At 49.1% G+C, this 22,548-nt stretch overlaps 1 protein-coding gene across 1 annotated transcript in view; it reads left to right on the top strand.

The window, feature by feature from the left end:
• The first annotated feature begins 11,451 nt into the window (after window positions 1-11,451).
• CPLX1 (complexin 1) overlaps window positions 11,452-22,548 on the top strand; it is a 190,444-nt gene continuing 179,347 nt past the window's right edge. Inside the window, exons 1-2 of the mRNA XM_039545784.1 lie at window positions 11,452-11,579; window positions 12,947-13,055. Coding sequence (XP_039401718.1) covers window positions 13,025-13,055 — 31 coding nt within the window. The 5' untranslated portion in view covers window positions 11,452-11,579; window positions 12,947-13,024. The remainder of the gene's footprint in view (window positions 11,580-12,946; window positions 13,056-22,548) is intronic.

Genomic DNA, 22,548 nt, shown 5'->3' with positions numbered 1-22,548 from the left:
GAGAACTGAGAGCAGGGGAACTGATTCTCCTGTACTCTCAATGCTCCTCCCTGCACCTGGAGGAGAAGGGGGGAGCAGCTTAACTGCTATGCAGAGGGGTGAGAAACAGGAGGGCTGGGGATGAGATTGGGAGGGAAAGGGGTGTCATGCTTCCTTGGGGTACCCAGGGCTGTGAGGGAACTTGCTGCCACCAGCGCTTAGTGTGTGGACCTGCTGTGGGTCAGCTGCCAGACTGCACCAGGCACAGGCACCACAATACCTCCCCTCTCAGTCCACGCAGGCTCTGCTCTCCCTCTGCGGGTAAGCGACACCACCTGGATCTTCCGAGCTGCCGGCTGGAGAGTCCAGCCCCTGCCACACTGGATACTGCCAGACATGCTGTTCCCAAAGCAACAGCCCAGCCCAGCTACACCTCAGAACACACCTCTGCTTGCACCACCACATGCATGGGTTATAGTGCAAACAAGTTGACTGAGCAAGGCTCAGCCATGCTAGTGACAGTGAGCAGAAAGAGTGGAAGTAACAGGTTATGTACAAACCAAAACGATAACATGCCTTCTAGAGCCTTAACTAGCAGGATGCCCTCCTGTCTACCAAGGCGCTACATACCCCAAAGCCTCTCTCCTCGTGTTTTCAACCACGATGGCTGAGTACCTCCTTTCATAAGACCAAGCCTACCCGTCTCACTAGATGAAGCGTGCCAGGGTCTCCAGATATATCACACAAGTCCTTTTGCTCTTCAGCTGTAAACGGGGTTCCCTCCCCCGCTGTTCAACACTTCCTGTTAATTTCTTCTCCTGATGTCTGCAATCCCTACACTAGTACCTGACTCCGGATGCGAATAGATTCCTGGTGTAAGATACACAATGGTCAACCTGGGAGAAAAGTGCCTCCCACTTCCGGTCTAGTTGGACCTGTCTTAGGGCACGTTACCTTGGGAAACCTGCCTTTAACTACAGGGCCTTAAGACCATATCTCCCCATACATGTACGTATCTCCTCACATATGATCTGCACACACACTTCACAAAAATGATGATGATCCATGTGACACAGGCTTTCAGTAGAGACCTTACGTGACATTCTTTGGTGGACTGGTATGTACACACCAGATCCAGGGGATCCCTGTAAGCATTATGCAGCCCTCTGCCCATTGGCATTGAGGTCCTGGGCTCACAGGGGACTAGGAGCAGGAGCAGAGGGACAGGAATAGAAGAAGGCAGAAGATGGAAATAAGAAGGAGAGAGGCAGAGGGAGGGGAGAGAGGTCCAGGAGCCAAAAGTGGGGAAAGAGAGAAGTGAAATGGGTTAGGGGAAGAAGCAGAGGATGGAGGGTGAGAGCAGTAGTTGGGGGATGAGGACAGGAGAAGGGGGAGCAGGAGGAATGGGTAGGAGACAGTCTCAGGAACTGAGGAGGGAGAATAGGAGTGGGAGAAGGGTCAGGGCAGAAGAATCTGTAACCACTAGTGCACATGCCCCTCCAGAACCTGGAATTAAACCCAGGGGTCCCCTGCTGTCCGCAAATTGCCGTGAAAGCCACTGGCAAAGTGTGTGACCCCATCCTCCCCTCTAGTGGTAGATTTACACAGAAGTTAACAGCCTACTCCTGCTACCAGTCACTTTGTTAGCTCGAGTGGTCAGGCCTATGGTGTGGATCTCGAGAGCTCACCCCCTGCTGATGACTGGTCTGTGTTCTGTCAACATAGGTCACCTGCAAGGTGCCCTGGAGAACTGGATTCGATCCATGCCTCTGCCCCAGCCTCCTTGTGTGATGCCAAGCAAGTCACTAAACCAAAACTCTTCACAGGTGGCCACTAACCATGTTCTCAGGGTACCCGACTTAGGCAGCTAGGGTCTGATTTTCAGATGTGCTGGGCACTCAGAACTGCAGCTGAGATCAGTGGGAGTTCTCTGTTCTGAAGCATGTAAAGTGCTATGAAATGCTAAGTACCGTGAAAAATCGTGCCCTGGGCTTCTTGCATTGGGCTCCCCAAATTAATTGACGCTTGACAATTGTGACTTTAATCCCAGACACAATTTTGTCCATACAAACTGGGGATAATGCCGTCAGACATCACAGGGGCCTTGTGCAGATCAGTGTATTAATGTTTGTAAAGAACTAAGATACTGTGAGAGCATCAGAGAGAAGTCCATGAGGACACTGGTAATTCTGTATTCAGTGCAAGGCTTAGATGGTGAGCAGTAAATAGTGCATGGGGCTGAAAGACGAGGATAAAAGGAAATATTGAAGAGCTGTGCATTGAGTGAGCACCATCTATTCTGTGCACTGAATGAAGCAGAGGTCCTGCGGGAAAAAATAGTATGTGATCATGTCATTAAAGACTGGATCATAACGCATACATTGAATAAGGGTTGCCTGGGCAGCCTTAATTCAAGCATTGCCTAACTTTTGCGTGCTTGCCACTGCACTTTGGGGGTTTTAATTATATATATATACACACACAGACCCCAATTTTATGAACATTGATCTTCTGAATGCTTGATCACATGGACCATTTTTCTGCTGTTGAAGTCGTCATTCTGTTGTCGACTGTGACTTCAGTTCTTCAGCCAAAGTTCCAGCAGCTGGACAGCTTTGAAAAGACGGCTGTGGTGCTGAAGAAGAGATGCAGTTCTCTCCAAGAAAAATCCGGCACCCAGTATACATTCGTTCCCACTATCATTGAATGACTAATAAATGTACCTACTGTAAATTTGAGGCATTCAATTTCATGATCGCCTCAGTCCCGAATTGCTTAATAAGCTAGGGGGTCTACTGTACATGGGTGTGTTTATGGATCAAAAGATTAGATAGATATAAAAAAGTGTGTATGTATGTGAAATCTTTGAGTCTGATCTTCCACAGCCTGGTACCATGTGGGGCCAATTTCACTGGCACAAAATGAGTGCAAAGTTAGGGTAAAATTCAGTGGGTCTGAGTCTCCAATCAGATAAACCAGGACTAACTCCATAGAAGTCAAGAAAGACATTGGTTTTTACATCAGCACATAACTGAGAAAAGGATCAAGCCCTTGGATTTGCACCTTCCATTTTATGCCCATTTTGCACTGACTTTGCATCCGTGTAAGTGACTGCACAAGGTGCAAGGGAGTGGCCAACCAGCTTCTCGGTCTCCAGAGGCCCTGCTGAACTAGAGCATGATTCTGCAACTCTGAAGTTAATGGGACAGGTCCTAGGCATAGTGCTCTCAAGATTCATGGGGTTATGCCAATGTAAATCAGCTGAGGATGTGTTGCCCACCGAGACTAGAATCAGACACTTAAGGGGCGAGGAAAGACCCCACTGGACTTAACTGGCTGGCTAAATTTTATTTCTCTATTAAACAAATCAAAGCAGCACAGCATTCTGACATCCCGTTTTTATATATTCCAGGCATGGTGTGTAAACCCTTTCTTTACATGTAGCGCTACCTTTCCAGGCCCTGATTTAGCAAATCATCCCTACTCAGCCAAGTACTCAGGCACTTGCTTAAGTGCTTTGCTGAATTGGGATGGATTTAACCACATGCTCTGGTACTTTGCAGAATTGGGGTCTAAGAAGGCCAGTTTCAAAATGGCAAACAAGATGATTCCAGGGTTCTATATGTTGAATTATTCATTAGTACAGTTATTAACTTTCCATCCGAGATCTTATGTACACAACACGAAATTCGAGCAGTCCTCTTTGCCAGCATCATGCTAAAGCAACTTAATCTCCTTGGTAATGAAAGTTCTGTCATGAACGATTTGCACCAATTCATTTTCGTGCCCAGCGAAATGGTCAAAATAAAGATTACAGTGAACATCAGGGGCCTGATCAGTAAAGACAATGAGTATCTTTCCACTGATGCGATGGACTTTGGATCATTGTCAATAGATGGGAGGAATGACAGTTTATTTGAGTCCTTTAAACCATCTGGTAGTTAGCTAGCTTTTCATCTGAGCATCCCTTCTCCATCCTCTTTGCCATGGCACTTGAACTGTGCTAGAAGGCCAGAGGTAGCGCTGGATTTTCCATTCCGCAGGAAATTCCCATGTGTTCAAATTTGTTTTCTTTTGAAATTGGAATGAAAACTCAAAAATTTGAAATTTTCCATGAAACAGAAATCCCCCCAAATTTTGATCTGAGACTATGTAAACATTGTTTTGATAATGTCAGAACATGATCTAATTCAAAATATGAGATCTAATGGGCATATATGGTAAAATACTAATTTAATTATAATATAAAAATCAAAACAATATCATAAAGTCAAGGCAAAACACACTTACCTTTCCAAGATGATTGAAATGAAAGGAGAGACAAAATCTCTCATTTTGACTTTCTCTCATCGAAAATTTCAGTGGAAATCGATATTCCTGCAAAATGTTTCCATTGATATGAAACTGCATTTGCTGACGGGAAAATGTTCCAGTAAATTTTTTTCAACCAGTTCTAGCTGAAGCCGTCTTGGGCTGAGTAGCCCTGAGTACACTAAAGAGAGATCCCCAAATCTTTCCTCTGCCCAGGCTAGTGTTTAGGTGTGGTCCCTGGACAGTGTACCTAGAAGGAATGAGAAGGAACTGAGCAAGGGAAAATGTACAGCTCTTTCCCTCTGTTCCGGCCACTTTGTCCCACTCAGGGAATGCAAGGAGGGGGAATCTGGTCCAAGCTGGCCAGCTGAGAATTTCTGGCATGGGGAGCTCTCAGCTCTTATGGAATGATGTAGCTATGTTCCACCCCACCTCCCTCCTATCCCTCAGCCCTGCTTTGAGGGGAGGAAGGAGTGTGTTGGGGTTGTGGGAGCATGGGGTAAAGTATGCCTGTGTTGTGCCAATTCATAGGTCCCATAGGGACCTTTGCCAGTTGGTATAAATTGGATCAGCTCCTAAACTGCTCTACTTTATTCGGAGAGGCTCTAGAATCTAGAGTCTGTTGGTGAGGAATTTATGTGGAAGGCACTTGGACACTGCAGTGCTGAGTGGCAGTACGAAACTAAGACAGGTATCGTCAGCAACACGTTAGGGGGGAGCCTATTTCAGGAGAGCATCAGGGCAGAGGTGACCGGCAGAGGAAAGGGCCTAGTAAACCCACGGCAGAAGATCATGGAAATCTCCCAAGGGAAATGATAGTTGCAAAACTCTTTAGTTATTTTAAGATTTCCATTGCTGTCATTTTGACCCCATTCCCTCTGTGTTTCTCTGAATATAACAGATCAGGTCCTCAAACTTTTTCATAACCATTTTTTTTTAAAGTTCACCAGTTTGCTGGGCAGCTGTAGCCTTTTTTAGGCTTCCTTAAATGTGAACGATAAGGTCTGGTCAATCAGGAACAAAGAAAATTCAGATTTCAAAGTGTTTCAACCACCTCTAGTGAATTGGCAGCTAGCAAAGAGGGGGAGGAATCTGCATCATGCACTCAGCCACATCTCCACAGCCCAGCAGCAGGATATGTAAGAACCACAGCATGGGACCTGCTGTGACAGAGCCATCAAAGTCACCAGAATTAGAGCAGGAGCCATGTTAGGAAGATTTTTGTCACCTCACTTAGGCCCTGAGCCTGCCCCCAGTGAAGACATAACAGTCCCCGATCTTGCAATCAGAGACGGGTGGGGAGATGCATGCACCCACACCCTGCCCCAGACTGAACTCATGAGCTCCTCTTGCAGCAGTGGATAGAGCATTAGGCTAGGACTCAGCAGGCCTGGGTTCAGTCTCTGCCATTGCTCTTCTGAGTGATCCCCTCTCTGTGCCTTTGCTTTCCCATCTGTAAAATGGTTATAGTGATACTGACCTCTTTTGTAAATTGCTTTGAGATCTGATGACGAGCGCTGTAGAAGAGCTAAGGATTATAGATATTCTTTTATTATTTGCTCTGGATTTTCTGGACATTCCAACGGCATCGAGCGTGCTCCCAGGCCCCCTTCAAGTCAATAGGGCTCCCCAGGGGGGACAAGAGCTTTCCTGCACTGATCAGATTCCTGATGCAGGGAGTTAGGTTATGTTGCAGTGAAGCGGTTCAGACAAAGTATAAACAGAGCTTACTATTGTTTGGGAGGCTGGAGAGATGTAAATTTGAGATGTTTAGGCACAGCTTCCATCAAAAAAATCTCCATTCTCACCTTTGCTCAGTGCTTGGATACTCATATATTGATGATAGCACGTTACGCAGTGCTATTATTATGGACAAATGTGGCCATTTCTGATTTTACTGCTGATCATTTAATATGCTGTTAAACCACATTGCCTTCAGTTTCACATGTATAGGGGGGTTCTGACCACATCCTGTTGTTTTCATGCGGCTCAGGGATGTTCTATAGATAGCTGGGCATTTAAAAATATCATTGCCCTGAGTGGATGCTGTGACCAGTGGCCCTGCTGCTTTCTGCTTTGCTAAAACAGAGGGCTCTTCCATTTGTGCCAGTCTTTGGAGACCTCCCCAGCTGTGTTCTCCAGCCTCCTTCCTATGGCCAAGCTCGTGTTTCAAAGTCTGCCTGTTCCAAAGATGTGGTGACCTTCATCTGCCTATCTGGAGACCTTCTTAGCAACAGATCTATTCCCAGATCTATGTGTTTTTTGTTCTTTCTTCTTGATGGCAAAGAAGCTCTGACCAAATTCCAGTTGTGTGGCGTGCTGCAGGGTTCTTGCCACTTCCTCTGAAGCATCTGGTGCTGGCCAATGTCAGAGAGAGACCCGGATCTATCTAGTCCACTACCCTGATTCAGTCTGGCAGTTCCCCAGTTCCTATGGCATATGACAAAGGCAGGATTTAAGGAAGGGTGAGAAGCAAGCCTCCAATTGGGGGTATGCTTAAGTATACTAAGCCCATCTCTCAAAGACCTCTCTGAGCCACCTGCCATGTTTCCCTGCCCCTCTCCAGTGACACTAGTCAATCAGAGCCGGTAATGCCAAATTCCAAGGTCATAAAATGCCATCTCTGCCAGTTGCCTACCACAATTTTGCCAGCACGGGGAACTGTTGAGGCCCCAGCCACATACTGGTAAGTTTCTCCCTTATTCTATCCAGGTGCCTTGTACCTTGCCCATTGGCTTAGCAGCTGAATGTGTTGGTGTTGTGAATGCGGAGAGCTTGGAAAGGTTCCACCACTTGTTGTTTCCTGGTATGACTCCTGGTGGGAAGAATTGGAGAGTCGCATGATATGTGACTGGGAAGGGGTGTCTGCCCCACACTAGCCAGTAAGGGGTTAATAGAGTGCTAGGGAGGCTGAGTGAAAAGCAGCCAATAGGAGAGGGGATGTGAGGAGCAGCCAATCAGGCCCAGCAGACCCATATAAAAAGAGCCTCAGGGCAGCGCAAGGTCAGTAGCTGCCTGGAGTTTGAGGACTGTGCTTGGAGGGTGGCAGTCCAGTAGCGCCTGAGACAGAGCAGTGCAGGCAGAGACCTGAGGAGAGAAGGCGGCACTCCAGACGGGCTGCCAAGACTCAGGGTGCTGTGGCCACAGGGAAGTGGGCCAGGGAAATGCAGTGATAGTAGAGGCAAAGGAACACAGTAAGTGACAGCCGTTCGGAGGGTCCTGGGGCTGGGACCTGGAGCAGTGTGTGGGCCTGGGTTCCCCTCTGCCACACAGACCACTGTAGAAGTGGTAGGACTGTTGACTGCAGTCACCACCGGACTAGGAGCTAAACTCCCCTGGAAGGGGGGAACACAGATAGCGACACGACCACAGGGCTGAGTCACAAAGAGGACACTGCGTTTCCTGTGGCTGCAAGAGGGGCTGCAGGCGGACTTCAGAGATGGGGCGATGGGGTGCAAGACCGCAGCTGAGGGCGTTGGCCTCGAGCTAACCCCCAGAGCAACCAGGAGGAGGTGCTGGAATGGCGGTGAGTGACAAGCCCCATTCAGTCACACCAAATATTACTGGACTATCTCCTGGAGACCCCAAATGAGATCAGGAGCCCATTTTGCTGATTCTAGGGGCAGACCGGCAGGGCGGTCACTCGGGGTGCCAACTTCCAGGGGGCATGGTACTGCAGTTTCACTCTGCTTTTTATTCGCCATTCTGTCTTGCTCTGATTAGCCAGCTGGGTTTGGAGGGTGGGGTGCTTCAAAACTCTTCCTGCCCTGGCTGGCAAAATGGCTAGGCTGCTCCTGTGTACAAGCACATAGTGAGAGAGTTCCTGCCCCAGGCAGCCTGCAATGTAAGCAGACCAGACAAAGGATTGGGGAGGTGAGATGGGGCAGACAGAGAAGGGGCTGGCACGTGCCAAGTCACACCAAATCAGTGGCAGAGCTGGGAATAGAGCTCTGGTGTGTGGAGCCCGTACCGGACCCGTGGCCTCTCACATCCCTTAAGTGACAAATTCCTGGGCAGTTCTTAAAACATAAGGCTCTACACCCGTGAGAAAGTCTGGGCACCTCTGAGACTAGTGGAACCCAGAGTAACGTAAGAAGGAACTTTTCTTGTCTCCTCCTTCCCCATCTCACCTTCTGTCCTCTAGGTCGCATGGGTGGATTACTTGTTCTTTGAGAAGCTTTGCAGAAGTGTTCAGAGTGCCTTCTCTCCTCGGTGGTTTGCATGGGATTGGGGAGAGGGGAATATTTCTGCCTTTTTAAAAAGCTGCATTGAATGAAACACTTTCAAATACAGAAATAAAGGGTGTGGAAGCAACATCACATCCTGCAGCAGGAGACACAATAAATACACTTAGTACTTACACAGTACTTTTCATCCATAGATTCAAAGTGCTTTACAAAGGAGGTAGGTGTGATTCACCCCCCTTTACAGATGGGGAAACTGAGGCACAGAGGAGCCAACTTACTCAAGGTCACACCACAGCAGAATCAGGAGTAGAACTTGTCCTGCCTCCCTGTAGGAGGGGGCGGGACTCCCTAGACCCTCTCTCTCAGGTCCCACTGGCTGTCATTTACCCTCGGAACTCCCCCAGCGGCTGCCCCTGGGGCAATTGCACCCTGGCAGAGGGCTGGTTCTTCTTCCTCCCTTCTCCTTGCGAGGGAGGAGAGTCTGGCTGGAACAGGGGTCAGCCTCTCAGACAGGGCTTTAGGGGCTCAGTCTCTCAAAGTCTATTGCCCCTGCGTAGGGTTTACCTCCTACCCCCCTTCCTGGGCGTGTTGCCTGGCTGTCAGCTGGGGCGCCTCCAGGAGCTCTATGCCCCACAGCTATCTCCTCAACTGGCCTGCCTGTTAGTAGCCATCTCTGCATGGAGCAGCCTTCTGCCTGGACGCCAGCCCTGCCTATGGTAAGCTTCCCCTTCTCCCCCAGGCTGGACAAGCTTGCAGGTGTGCTTCCCTTGCACAGCACAGACCCAGAGGAGCTGGCTAGCCTGCTCCAGGCCAGTGTCTCCAGGGCTGTCCCTTCACACTCCCTGAGCTGGAGCCCTACCCACTAGGCATCACTGCCTTTGGTTTCAGCGAGACCAGAGTGAGAGCATCACTCCATCTGCAACAGGAACAATTCTGGCAGCTGTTCTCGGCTGGGTCCTCCCCATTTTGCTGGTGGCCATGATGTTGCTTCCACTTCTGTTATCCCTGAATAATAAGCAGTACACCAGGAGCCCCAAGCTGGGATCATGGCCCCATTGCGCTCGGTGCTGTACAAACGTAACAAAAAGATGGTGCCTGCCCTCAAAGATTTTATGATTTAAGGATAAACAACAATAGGTGGATACAACACAGATCAGGTTCTGAAAGTGTTTGGTTCCTGGTAGCAGTGATAGCTCCTGTCTAGGTGTTGGCTTAAATTGGGTGACTCATGCCTCCTAGTCATGGAGTTTCAGGTCAGAGGAGACTCTCCCTACAGACTCTCCTGTATATCAGAGGCCATCAACACCACCCTGCAGCCGCCCATGGAACCCAACACCTGGAATTAGAGCAGGAATCTAGACTCTCATAGGCCCTAGTGACAGAAAGAAACCCGGGTCCACTGAGCAGCTGAGAGGCTGTTGATGGAAAGCCAGGGCCCAAAAGCCCACATCGAATCTGGAGCGGGGATTTCAAGGAGGAACAAAAAGGGGGTTGGTTTTAGTTTTTAAAAATAGTTGAAATGACCCACTAGCTGTCCTACAGCAGGTACCGGGCTTGCATGCCCCAAGGCGGCGGGTCTCCTTGGGCCTCCCCTGAGGCAGGCTGGAGACTCGCCCATCACTGGGGTTTGCTTTGCACCGCACCAGAAAGGGTAAAGGTTATAAAATGCAGACAGCGGCAGGGGGCAGATCCCAGCGAGAGGCGCCTGTGCGCCCGCAAAGCAACCTGCAGAGAGCGCCTGGTTTTCAGTTCCGCAGCGGCGCAGGCGGATTCCCCTCCCCCCCCCCGCCGCAGCTTTCCGCGGAGTTACTCCAGGTTCACACCGACATCAGCACCTGGCCCCATCTCAGGGCTGGGGCTGGGAGCTGCGCCAGCCGAGCCGGGGAGTGAGGGCGTCTCAGAAGTGCTGGGAACAGACCCTTATGTTGTGTTCCGGCAAAACCCGGACCCCCCCCCAGGCCCCGCGCCTCTGACCTTGACTGGGGCTCTGAGACGCCCCGTGTCATGGCAGGGCTGGGGCCCGTCTGCCAGGCCCCTCTTGTGCTTGTCCTCCCCCCTCCCCTCGTCCTGCCGGAACAGGGGCCACGGCTCTGCTGACTGGGGGCTGCGGGGGGGGGGGGGCTTCCCCATGGCATCGCCCATACTGGGGGGCAGCTCCCCCCTTTTACCCTTCAGCCGTTCCCTGGGGGAGGGGATCCTTCTCCTTGGCTGCTCCCCCCCAGGTGCGAGGGAGCGGCTGGACCCCGGGCTGTGTGGACGCTCGCCGCGGGGCAGGAGCAGGGGCTTTGCCTGGGCTGGCGCCGCTTGCTCCTGGCCCCGCACCGCCGCTCTCTCCCGACGTCTCTGAGAGACACGCGGCTCCTCCAGTGGCAGCTCCCGCCTGGGGACTGACAGCCGGGCCCCGCGTACAGAAAGGCCGGGGTGGGGCCGGGGACCCGTCGCTGCCATTGCAGCCCGTGGAGGTCCCCTGCTGCAACCCCTCCCCGCAGCTCCCTTGTAACCCCCCCACAGGTCCCTTGACCCCCCCCGCAGCTCCTTTGCAACCTGCTCCCCCCCGCAGCTCCCTTGTAACCCCCGCGCAGGTCCCTTGACCCCCCCCCTGCAGGTCCCTTGCAACCTCCCCCCCGCAGGTCACTTGCAACCTCCCCCCCGCAGTTCCCTTGCAACCCCCCCGCAGCTCCCTTGCACCCCCCCACCCCGCAGCTCCCTTGCAACCTCCCCCCCCGCAGCTCCTTTGAAACTCCCCGCAGCTCCCTTGAACCCCTGCAGCTCCCTTGCAACCCCGCAGCAGGAGCGCTGCGAACCTCTTGCACACCCCGGTGCCAGCTGGGCGGGGGCGCAGCCAGGCTGGAGATGCCGCCCTAGCCGCGGCAGGGGGAGGAGGAAGCCGCCAGGTCCCTCCTAGCGGAGTGGAAGGAGGGATGGTCCGGAAATCCCGTGATAAAAAGAGGGAGCGGGGCGAGCGGGAAGCTCTCGGCTCGGCTCGGCTCCAACTTCAGGGGAGCGCTCCGGCCCGCGCCTTGCTGCGGCTGCCCCATGGACCCGGCCGGCGGGAGCTGCTAGGGCGGGCGCCGAGCCCCGGCTGCGGACCCGGAGGGGCAGGTACGTGCCCCCCCCCCCTCCGCCCTCCCGGGCGCTGTCCGCCGCCGCCGGGTGCTGAACCGGGCCGGGCTGGGCTGCAGGGACCCGCCTCTGCCCGCTCCCCGGGCCGGGCAGCGCCGCTCGCGGCTGTGGGGCAGGGGCAGGTTTCCGGGGGGGGGGACCCCGATACCGTCCCTGGCAGAAGTTTGCGGGGGGGGGCAGGAGCGGAGCATGCGGCAGCCGGAGCCGGCGGCCCTCCGGGTAGCGGAGCCCGCCCGCCCCGCTGCGCTGTCCCCGGGCTGCGGCGCCGCCGCGGGCTGACCCGGGCAGGCCCCGCAGTTCAGCGGGCGGTGCGGAGCGCGCACAGCGCTGGGGGGCCTGGGGAGGGCTCCAGCCGGGACCCCGCCCGAGCGCCCCGGGGTGCTGCAGGCTCCCCCCAGCCCCAGCCCCAGCCCCTGCCCCGAGCTCCCGCCTGCGCGGCTTGCGCCAAACCCGGCGGCGACTGCTCCCGGTGCCCGACCTGGCACTGCTCGGGGTCACTCCCGGGGCCTCTGAGCCCCGCCCGCCCCCGGTCCCCGCCCTGGCACTGCTCGGGGTCACTCCCGGGGCCTCTGAGCCCCCCCCCGCCCCCCGGTGCCCGCCCTGGCACTGCTCGGGGTCACTCCCGGGGCCTCTGAGCCCCGCGCCCCCCGGTGCCCGCCCTGGCACTGCTCGGGGTCACTCCCGGGGCCTCTGATCCCCGCGCCCCCCGGTGCCCGCCCTGGCACTGCTCGGGGTCACTCCCGGGGCCTCAGATCCCCGCGCCCCCCGGTGCCCGCCCTGGCACTGCTCGGGGTCACGCCCGGGGCCGCAGAGCCCCGCGCCCCCGCCCGCCCCCCGGTGCCCGGCGCGGGACTTCCCGGCTCAGGGTCGGACTCGCCCGCCTGCACCAGCTGCTGCCGGTTCACCTTCAAACGTCCCCGCGGCGCTCTCCGGCTGGGGCTGCTCGGCCGAGGCCGCCGCAGCCAGCGAAGCTGTGCAGCCCGGGCGCGGGGCTGCAGGGGGACCCCGCCAGACAGCCCCGGGGGAGCCCCAGGAGCGGCGCGGCGCCGTCCGGGTGAGCGGTCCTGGCTGTGCCTGGCTCGCGGCCAACGGAGGCGGATGCTGATGTGCTTGCAGCCTGGGAATGCGTGGTACTCCGGGTAAGGGATATCACACACACACACACACACGATCACACTGCGCAATGAGCATGGACTCACTATAGTGCCAAGTAACTTCCACTGTCCTGGAAGCAATTGACAGCTCTCCTAGAAGGGCTCCTCCGTGGACACACACACACTCGCGCTCCGGCTTTCTGTCCTCTAGACCGACCTTTGTTTTGTCTTGTTTTGGGGGGTCCCTCGCAGGCTGCGACCTGAGGACTCCTTTCCGTTCAACTTGCATGTGAGATCTGCCGGAGCCAGAAGGAATCTAAAGCCATCACCATGGATTTTGTTATGAAACAAGCTTTAGGGGGTAAGTGGGGTTTGGGCAGTTGATGCTTTTGGGTGTGTGCCGGACAGTGACACGGGTCCCCCTCTCTGTAGTGCATCCCCCCATCCAGGAGCAAAATTGTATCTTTAAAATCCCACTGGAGAATCCATTGGAGAAGCCCCAGGCAGTGGTGCTGACACTAGGACATTGCATTGCTCCCCAGCACCTCCCCTCCCCCTTCTTTCCCCTAGAGGCCCTATATAAAGGTCTTACCAGGGGAGCGAACATTCTGGCCCCAGTATCCTGGGGAAAGCGGTGGCTGCATGTTTGCTGAATTTGATCGCCAGTAGGGGACAGCACGGTAGAGAGCAACAAACAGGACTTGATTCCAAGCCCCTTGAAGTCAATGGGAGACTTTCCATTGACTTCTGTGGGCTTCAGATCAGGCCCATAGATATTTGGAACTTTGGGGCCCCAGGCAGGCTGACAAACTTCCATCGCTAGCAGCTGGTCGCCCATACAAAACAGCCACTGCATGTGATAGTGAGCTGTTTGCTGTCTCCGCGTGGTTGTGCCAGTCCAGCATGCTAGTTACAAACAAACAAAGAGCTGGCCAGCAGTGGTCAGATCTAGCCAGAGTAAGGCCAGAGAAGTGATAAAATCTTACGTGGAAGAGCTCGCCCTAAGTTCTATTACAGACACAAAACTTTGTGCAAACTCTTACACGGCCAGATGGTGCAGACATTTTATGCAGTACATAAGAACAGTTGGTTTTCTAGAACGGCTACCACAGGCAGATTCCGTTAGATCAGCTAAGTATCCTTTTCCTGGCTTGTGCCGGATGCCCTTTCTCCTTATTTTAATGCATTTCTTATTGTGGATGCCGATCCTTTTCCACCCCGACAGTGCAAAAATGAAAGGAAAGAAAAACATAGACGAAGAAAAATGTTTTATAACTGAATCCCCTCATTCTATGCTGGCTGTGTGGCCCATTCTGACCCGGCCTTTAGCAGGATCATTACAATTCACTCATTCTCTAATACTGAATATATCTTAGGTACATGGGGTGTTTAGGTGTAATAGGAGGTCAAGGGCACAATTTTCTGATTATTCCCGTCATACGGTAACTGCCCCATTTTTCCTTTGGACAAACTGCAGTGTCATTGGACCTAATGCGGGTTTACTGTACTGTGTTAGTGAAGTCATTTGCTGCATTATAAACACGTTATAAGGACACTTGGCACGAGAGCCACTGTTCATGTCTATCAGAGGTTCAAGAGAAAATGCAGTTTTCACTTTTTAAAGTGAAATAAATTAACAGTTGTAAATTGCAAAAATCAATCAGTAAGAAAGCACCAGTCCGTACTAAGGTGCTGCAGATAAAAGGGTTTAATTTTAATTCTTCTGGGTTGTACAGCATTGTTGGGCAGAAAATATCTGAACCTATAATTGACACGGCAGATTCACAATGTGTTGTCACATTTAATTAAATTCAGCGCACATTTCAAAGGGGAAATAATTTAATTGAGGGCAGATTCTGCTACCCTTCCTCAAGCTTGCGCCATGAGCAATCCCACTGAAATTAATTTCAGCACTCGCAGAGTGGAGTACTACTTATTGCAAGTAGGTATGGGACACTCAGACCCGAGGGACTACTTATGTAGTCAGGTATTGCTTATTATGATTAAAAATGGCAGAATCTGGCCTTTGCTGGAAAAAAAATACAGAGACCAAAAGACCTGCAATGTCATATGCTGTGGAAATGTAATTAAGAAATAACAATTGAGGTGCGCACCGTTTCCTGTGGATTAATAACCAGCTGGGAAGAGTTGATGGCCCGTGGCATAGCTAAGGATCATTGGTCCTAACCAGGCATTGATCTCATCAAAACGCCAATGTCAATATTTGCATTATAACAGGGGCATTCAAAAAAGCAGTTTTAAAAACCATTTTATGTCTCTGGTTTTGCATTTTTGACGCATCAAGCACATGCTGCGACTGGCATCACTGTCAAGTCACTTTGCATCTCCCAGGCGTTGGTACCATCGACTCGCTCACCATGTGTCTAGCTTTCCCCCCATTTGTCTAATAAAGAGAAGTCACTGCAGCATTGTTGAAAATCATTAAATGTTAATTAATGAGAGTGAAGTGCCACAGCCAACATCATTAACAGGTTTCAGTTTTTGCAAGCTGAATTGCCACAGATACATAAAATCACAAGTAAGAATCACTCAGCCAGCTGTTTCAACATAACATTGTCGACACTGAAGTGCACTGGCATGTGCATTATGCTGAAACAGCTGGCAGAGAGTTTTTAATTTGCATGTGTTTTTGATTAATGTTCATAAAGAAACAAGCAGCAAAAGCTACACAAAGGTAAACATCTTATAGCTTGTATGTTACCAAATACAGCACATTTCATAGGCTAGCCAATGGAATTATGCGATTACACAACTTGTCAAAGCTGCAAGACCAGACAACACAAAATCAGACAATATTACACAGGCATAACATGCTAGGGTGGCAGTAACAATAATAGTAAAAACAGACGTCCATAAATGGGAACAAAAGGGAAGGAAGAGATGGGGTGGAAGGGAAAATGCAGAGAGGGCAAGTGGAATGCCAGTCTGGTATTTGCTGCAATGGTATCTCAGCATTCTTTACCCAAATGTATCAAGAAACGGGGTCCATATTTTTTCATTTAACTGTTTTGTACGTCGATAAACTATTCTTTCTTTCTCTGCTAACTCAGAGAGGTCCAATACCACTGCTCTATTCTGGACATAAGTCTACTCTTCCGTTTTTGTAAAATCATGCACTTGGTAATCAAGAACCAAAGTCTTTGTGGTGGAGTTAATCCCAGCATTGTAGGTACATAATGTAACATACTTTGGCAGAGTGTTTTCAAAGTTATTTGTTTTATGTGCTGAACCCACGTAGAGATGCTTTTTGCTGTCTATTTTCTCTGCATTTTTGAAATATGAGTTGATTTTCTAAATCTGCATGTACATTTCAGAGAACAGGTCCTCATGTCCATTTTTATATTAAATGGTACATTTTATTATTTTTAATATCTTCTTTCATGTGAAGACCCACTGAATCTTGCATTTCAAGTCAATGGAAAAACTCTCACTGGTTTACGGGCAAGTAGGCTTGTTTTTGCTAGAGTATCTTGCATGATGTGGTTGCTGCATTTTCCATAGGCGTGTGCTCTAGGAATTATTTTAGGAAAGTCCTTTGGCCTGTGTAACACAGGAGGTCAGACTGGATGATCTAGCGTTAGAATCTATGAGTCTTTCACAAGTTCTTTTTGTATAAGTTTGTCTCATTAGCATTCTATTTAATACCATTTTGACTATCATTGCTTTGTTCTGAGAACATTTTCCACTGTGCAATTCCTCTCTCACATGGGTGGAAATCAGAATTAATACCATTCAAATCAATGGATTTACCCCCCATGTTAGACTGACATGAGCAGAGAATCAGGCCCTCTTACTGTTACCAGCGTAATACCTCGGGCAATGATAAATTCTCCCTCCTGCTATTTCAATCTGCTCTTTTATCTGGGTGGGGATAATTTCTCCCCACACGCAGCTCTCCTGACATTGTGCACTTTCATGTAATTTGGCCCAGAGAGACCCATTACTCATCCCTGTCGTGTAAGTGGCAAGCAATGGAAATTCTGACGCCGGTTGAATTGCACAGCTCCCTGGGACCAGTTAAAGAAAACCAGGAAGAACGATGTTTCTTCAAAGGCTTCTGGAAGCAAATAGGGTGGAATTTCATCATGCACTTTCTATGTGCACAGCGTTTTCTTCTCCTGAATCCAACAGAGAATACTTTCGCAAACTAGAGGCATTTAGGGCTGGATTTTGAGAAATCCTCAGCAGTGGGACCAGAGCTTAGTAGAGCCTGGATGGTTACACCAGGTGAAGATCTACTAAGTCAGTATGAACCTGAACCTGGATAGCCTTATGTCTATGAACAGTGCTATTGGAATCAATCAGTGCAGATCTCCTGGCCTTTGGGATTCAGCTCCCTTCAGTGACTAAAGGACAACATTGTGAGGAGAACTTTGCAGTTTTCTCCACTCCACCAGTGGGTTTTCCAATGGGAGAGAATGGCTTGGCCCTTAACTACTATAACTTCTAGGATAAAAGTTAGTGGGATTTGGGACCTGGTCTTTGACGTGGTCCCTGATGAAAGGTCATTTGGCTCTAGTAGCATGCTGACAAACAAGTCAGATGGCCCATGTATATTTCCAACTGGAGTAGAACAAGGCTGTAAGGTGTGTGGATTGTTTCTTACTGGAGTTGGCTGCCGAGTGAGAAGAAATTATCTGTGATGGATCTGGCAAGTTAGAAATGGAATTTTGGTCACTTTTCACCAACATTCATTTGTGGGAACTGGGAAGCTTTGTGGTAAGAATGTTCATGAAAGATGAATTTTGGCCTTGTGGCCGATATTAGTTTTGGAGGGAAACTGTATTCCAGACGTAGGAATCTTCCTTTACTACCCAATCAATTCATCCAAAGAAGAATGCTGTTTACACGCACAAACTTCAGTGCCAGCTGTGCCATTGGTGCAATGCTGTTGTGCCCACACTAGGGGCATGTCTACACTAGAAACACTACAATGGCACAGCTGCCCCGATTTGGTGCAGACATTTATTACAGCGACGGGAGGGGTTCTTCTGTCACTGTAAATCCATCTCTGCAAGAGGCGGTAGCTAGGTCAATGGCAGAATTCTTCCACTGACCAAGCGCTGTCTACACTGGGGCTTAGATTGGTTTAACTATGTCTCTTAGGGGTGTGAAAAATTCACACCCCTGAGTGACATAGGTAGATTCCCCTAAGTTTTAAGTGTAGAGCAGGTCTCTGACTATCCCCTGGCATCTGCCTGGTCTCCAAATGTGTCTTTTTAGCACGTCTGTCTCCCACCAGAACTACCTCTGGTTGATCGTGTGCACTGATGTCCACTAAGAGTGGTGACAAGTACCAGCTAAGCAATGCTTTACACAGCAGAGGGACAGACCAACTAAATATTTTTCTGATCCTGAGCCAGAGCCCTACCACGGGGCTGTTCCACCTCATCCCGGCTAGGACGGACCATGTGCATCTATGCTGCAATTATTGTATCTCAGTAACTGTGCTGCATTGTGATGGGTGGCAGAAAGCTAGAAACCAATCTATTACAACCTTTCTTTTGGTGCATTATATAAGCAATATTGTTCCATATGAGACATTCTTTAGCAACAACAACTGTGGCAAAGGCTGGTGTAGCTCCCACACCACCGGCCAGAGCCTCGACACAGAGGCAAAGGCAGGGACCTGAGTAGGATCATACATACACACTGCAGTTACTAATTTGTCTGCCACAGTGACAGTGGCAAATGGTGAGAAGGAACAGCCAGCTGAAAACCGGTAAATGTAATAATTGCACGAGGCAGACTCGTGAAATATTGCTGTACTGTGATTAAAACCAGCACAGCACCTCTGGGAGGAAATGTGTTCCCCAGAGGCCAGGCTGAACACAGTTAAATTAGATGGACGTTGGAGTATGACTTCACCATGGAAAAAGCCCCGATCAGTGCCCTGCCACAGAGACAATTAAATACCCAGATGGGAATCTGGCCACAATGTCTTCAGCTGGGATGCTGCACAAACATGCCACACACAGTTATTCTGTTTGACTGTGATGGGAGACAAAGCATTCTAAATCGGACCTCGCCTAGAGTTAGGCTTGGCAAAATTAGTAGATGCTGAGATTCAAAAAATGAAAGCTTTGTGATTGGTAAACTACACATTGTCAACATCACAGGTCAAAATATACAAAGTAAATGTCCTTAAATCAAACTCTCATAAGTTCTCAAGCAGCATTGTTCTTACTTTGTCCATCTGTCAATTTTGATTATAATGGATGGAAGTATTTTTCTGTTGTTGGTTTGTGTGTATGGTGAAATTGACACGTACTGACGTTTACCAATAAAAAATTAATCCTTTCAGATCTACCTACAGTACTCAAATAGCTCAATTTCTCTATCAGCGATGTCTAAGACAAGGCCCGATGCAAGGTCACCTGGCCTTTAAAATAGAATAGGTTCCATAATTACAGCTGGACTGGAAATGGTTTTCCCATCCCCTGAGTTTAAGATTTCAATTTTTTTGTTCCAAATTGGGATGAAATACTGAAAACTAAAACTAAACTAAAAATTGCAAACCAATAATCCAAAAAATCCAGTTGGATTGGGTTAGTCAAATCACTTCATTTTGAAAATTTCGAGATGTTTCATTTCAGTTTTGACCTTGTTATCTTTTAATTTTGTTTAGTTAGTATATACTGACTAAAATTTCAAAAACAAAAAGTCTTTTTAAATAGAAAAGACTGAAACTTTTCAGTTAAAAAAAAGTAATAGAAAATTGAATATTTCCCCCAACATTTTTTTGAATAGGGAGAGTCATCAAAACTGGCCCTTTTCTGTGAACGGTTTTGGTTTTGATGAACTGGCATTTTCCAATGAAAAAAAATGTTTCACTAGAAAATTCTCAACCAGCCCTACCTAAAATCCCCTAACCCTGCAGGCTTGGCACCTCCTAGTGTCACAAAGTGTTCTCACCCTCTTCCTGAAAGATTCAATGGTCCTGTGACTTTATTGTTTATCCAGTTAACGAAAGGAGAACAATGCCATGTGACTACGGTGAAAATAACAATCAACCTCACATGCACAATTCAGGAGCAGTGCGGAGGCTGACTTCCATTTGCATTGAATATTCAGGCCCCAATCCTGCAAGCTGTCCCAGTTCTGTATGCCTGCGTTAGCCGGTGGGGTGCCGTATGGTCAAAGGGGGCTGTCTGTGCTGAACCACTGTGGGGAACAGGGACTCACTGAATCACTAACAAATCTATGAACGTCAAAGTCTGCTGGCAAACAAAAGACGTGGAGAAAAACGTGCTAAATTTACTGTATACACCTGTCACTGCAAATAGTTTATCCAACTCTAATTCTCACTATAGGTGTTACTCCTATGCATACATATAAACTGATTAGCAAAATGCAAAACCTTTTTACTTTATTAAGTGGTCGCTTAACCCACAGCCAGTACAGTGGGTTAGGCAGAATGCATACCTTAATGATATACACCTCTACCCCAATAGAATGCTGTCCTCGGGAGCCGAAAAAATCTTACCCCATTATAGGTGAAACCGCATTATATCGAACTTGCTTTGATCTGCCGGAGTGCGCAACCCCGCCCCCCCCGGAGCGCTGGTTTACCGCATTATATCCGAATTCGTGTTATATCGGGTTGTGTTATATCGGGGTAGAGGTGTAATATACACAGAATAGGGCAAGATCGATCTATCATCAGTATGTCTACCTAGAAATACCATATATGCAATTTTAAGATATGCAAATACCGTTTTCTAATTTTTTCACTTCTCTGTATTATATCGGTATGTTCTTCATATAATACATGCACACCAGCAATATATCAGATCTCAGTGAAATAAACGTAGGACGTAGATAATTGTGTTTCATATCGGATATTCAGTATGTTGTACTCTGATCCCATTGTTTGGTGTTGGCAGAATAGAGCTGTGGAGTGAAATAACATTCGTTTCAAACTCTGCCAAGCTGACCTCGCTGTGGTATTGTTATATGGAATTCATGCAGAGTCATGAGGAACACTGTGATTGATGGGTGCAGACGTACCCATGCTACAGGCAATGGGATTTTTATCTGTAATGTATCAGGGGGAGAAGTGTCTGTTCCACCCCCCTTGCTCTTCTGCATGATCATGGCTGTGATTCAGCAGTGTACTCAGACACACAGTGAACGTTAAACACATGAGGGACTTCAATGGGACTGCTCAAATGCTTGTGTTTAAGGGCTTGTCTTCACTACCAGGGTCAGTTGACCTAAGTGATGCTACTCCAGCTACGTGAATAACGTAGCTGGAGTCGACGTAGCTTAGGTTGATTTACTGCAGTGTCTTCACCATGCTGCCTCAATGGGAGACACTCTCCGGTCGACCTTCCTTACCCTTCTGGGGGAGCTGGAGTACCGGAGTTGACCAGAGAACGCTCTGCTGTCTATTTAGCAGGTCTTCAATAGACCCGCTAAATTGACCCCTGAGTGTCGATCTCCCCATAGTGAAGACCAGCCCTAAATCCCATTGAAGTCAAGTGGACGTGAGCATGGCCTCAAGTGATTTGCTAAATCAGGGCCTGTCCTGGGATTGCACTAATTAAATATACGAAGATGTGTGACTCTCAGACAATTCTGGAGGCAGGTGATGATCATTATAATACTGTTTCACAGGACTCCTGCCACTGATTTAAGGGTTTAGAATCATAGAATCTCAGGATCAGGCCTTTTGCATAGTTTGTTAGGGATGGTTTTTACCTTTGCTGTGTAACCATGAGTAATTCATTCACTTTCTCTTTGACCATTTGTCAAATGGATATTAAAATACTGGCTTATTTCACAGAGCATCATGAGATTTAACACAATTAAAGTCAATGGGGCTACTCGCATGCTTAAAGGTATGCACAGCGATGGGTAAGAGGGACCTTTTCAGAGGCACAAATGGGTGTCAGACGTCCGAGACCCACTAACTTTCAATGGGTATCGGGGCCCTGATTGCCCTCAGTGCCTTTGAAAATCTCCACTTTATTGACTCAGCCTAAAATCTCTTTGAGTGTCTTGGATTCAGGCTACAATGAAGTTTGAAACATTGTTCTTGTTGTAATTAACGAGTAGCTTCCATATCTGCTTGCTTTCCATAGCCTGTATGTATACATCCATTAGATGTATTTGAAGTGCATTTTTATGGTGAATTGATCAAATAGATTTTTGATGGGTGAATTTAAGAGAAGCACTGACTATTTTTCCATTAAACTGTTGGCAAGGGATTTTCATCAGTGAGTCTCAACGCAAATGGCCCTTTGGAAGGCAATAATCATGGTTGTTGCTGAGCTGAGACTAGAAATGAAAATCACTGAGGTGACAATATTCTCGAAGGTACCAGAATGTGGTTTCAAGACGTAGCACCAGATACTTTGCCAGTGTAAATCAATGTAGAGTCACAGGCCACGCCAATGTAAACCAGCTCAGGATCCAACCTGTATAGTCATTGAGGAACAGACCCGATCACCCATATTCATGCCTATGTGGAATAGCTTGCAGAATCAGGGCTTTATTCTGAAATCAGTCCCATTGAAATCAGTTGGAATTACTCAATGAGGAAGGTCCTATACAATGGATCCAGATCCAGCGTAAACTGATGTAACGCCGTTGGAGACTAACTGATTTACAGCAGCCTAGCATCTGGTGCAATGTGAGTAAAAGTGGCAGAATCTGGCCCTTATTTTTTTAGTCTCTATGGGGCAGTGAAATCAACTGGAGTTAGGTGGCAAAATATCTTTTAAACGCTGGCCCTATGCCTTTCTTTTCTCAATCCTGCTTGTCTCTATGCTTACTTTCTTCTATTGATCCCGTTGTCCCAGCAATAATGTAAATAAAATCCTGCCTGA

The sequence above is a fragment of the Mauremys reevesii genome, linkage group 6 (genome assembly GCF_016161935.1).
Source record: "Mauremys reevesii isolate NIE-2019 linkage group 6, ASM1616193v1, whole genome shotgun sequence".
Classification (NCBI taxonomy): Eukaryota; Metazoa; Chordata; order Testudines; family Geoemydidae; genus Mauremys; species Mauremys reevesii.
This window is presented reverse-complemented; position numbering and strand designations above follow the sequence as displayed.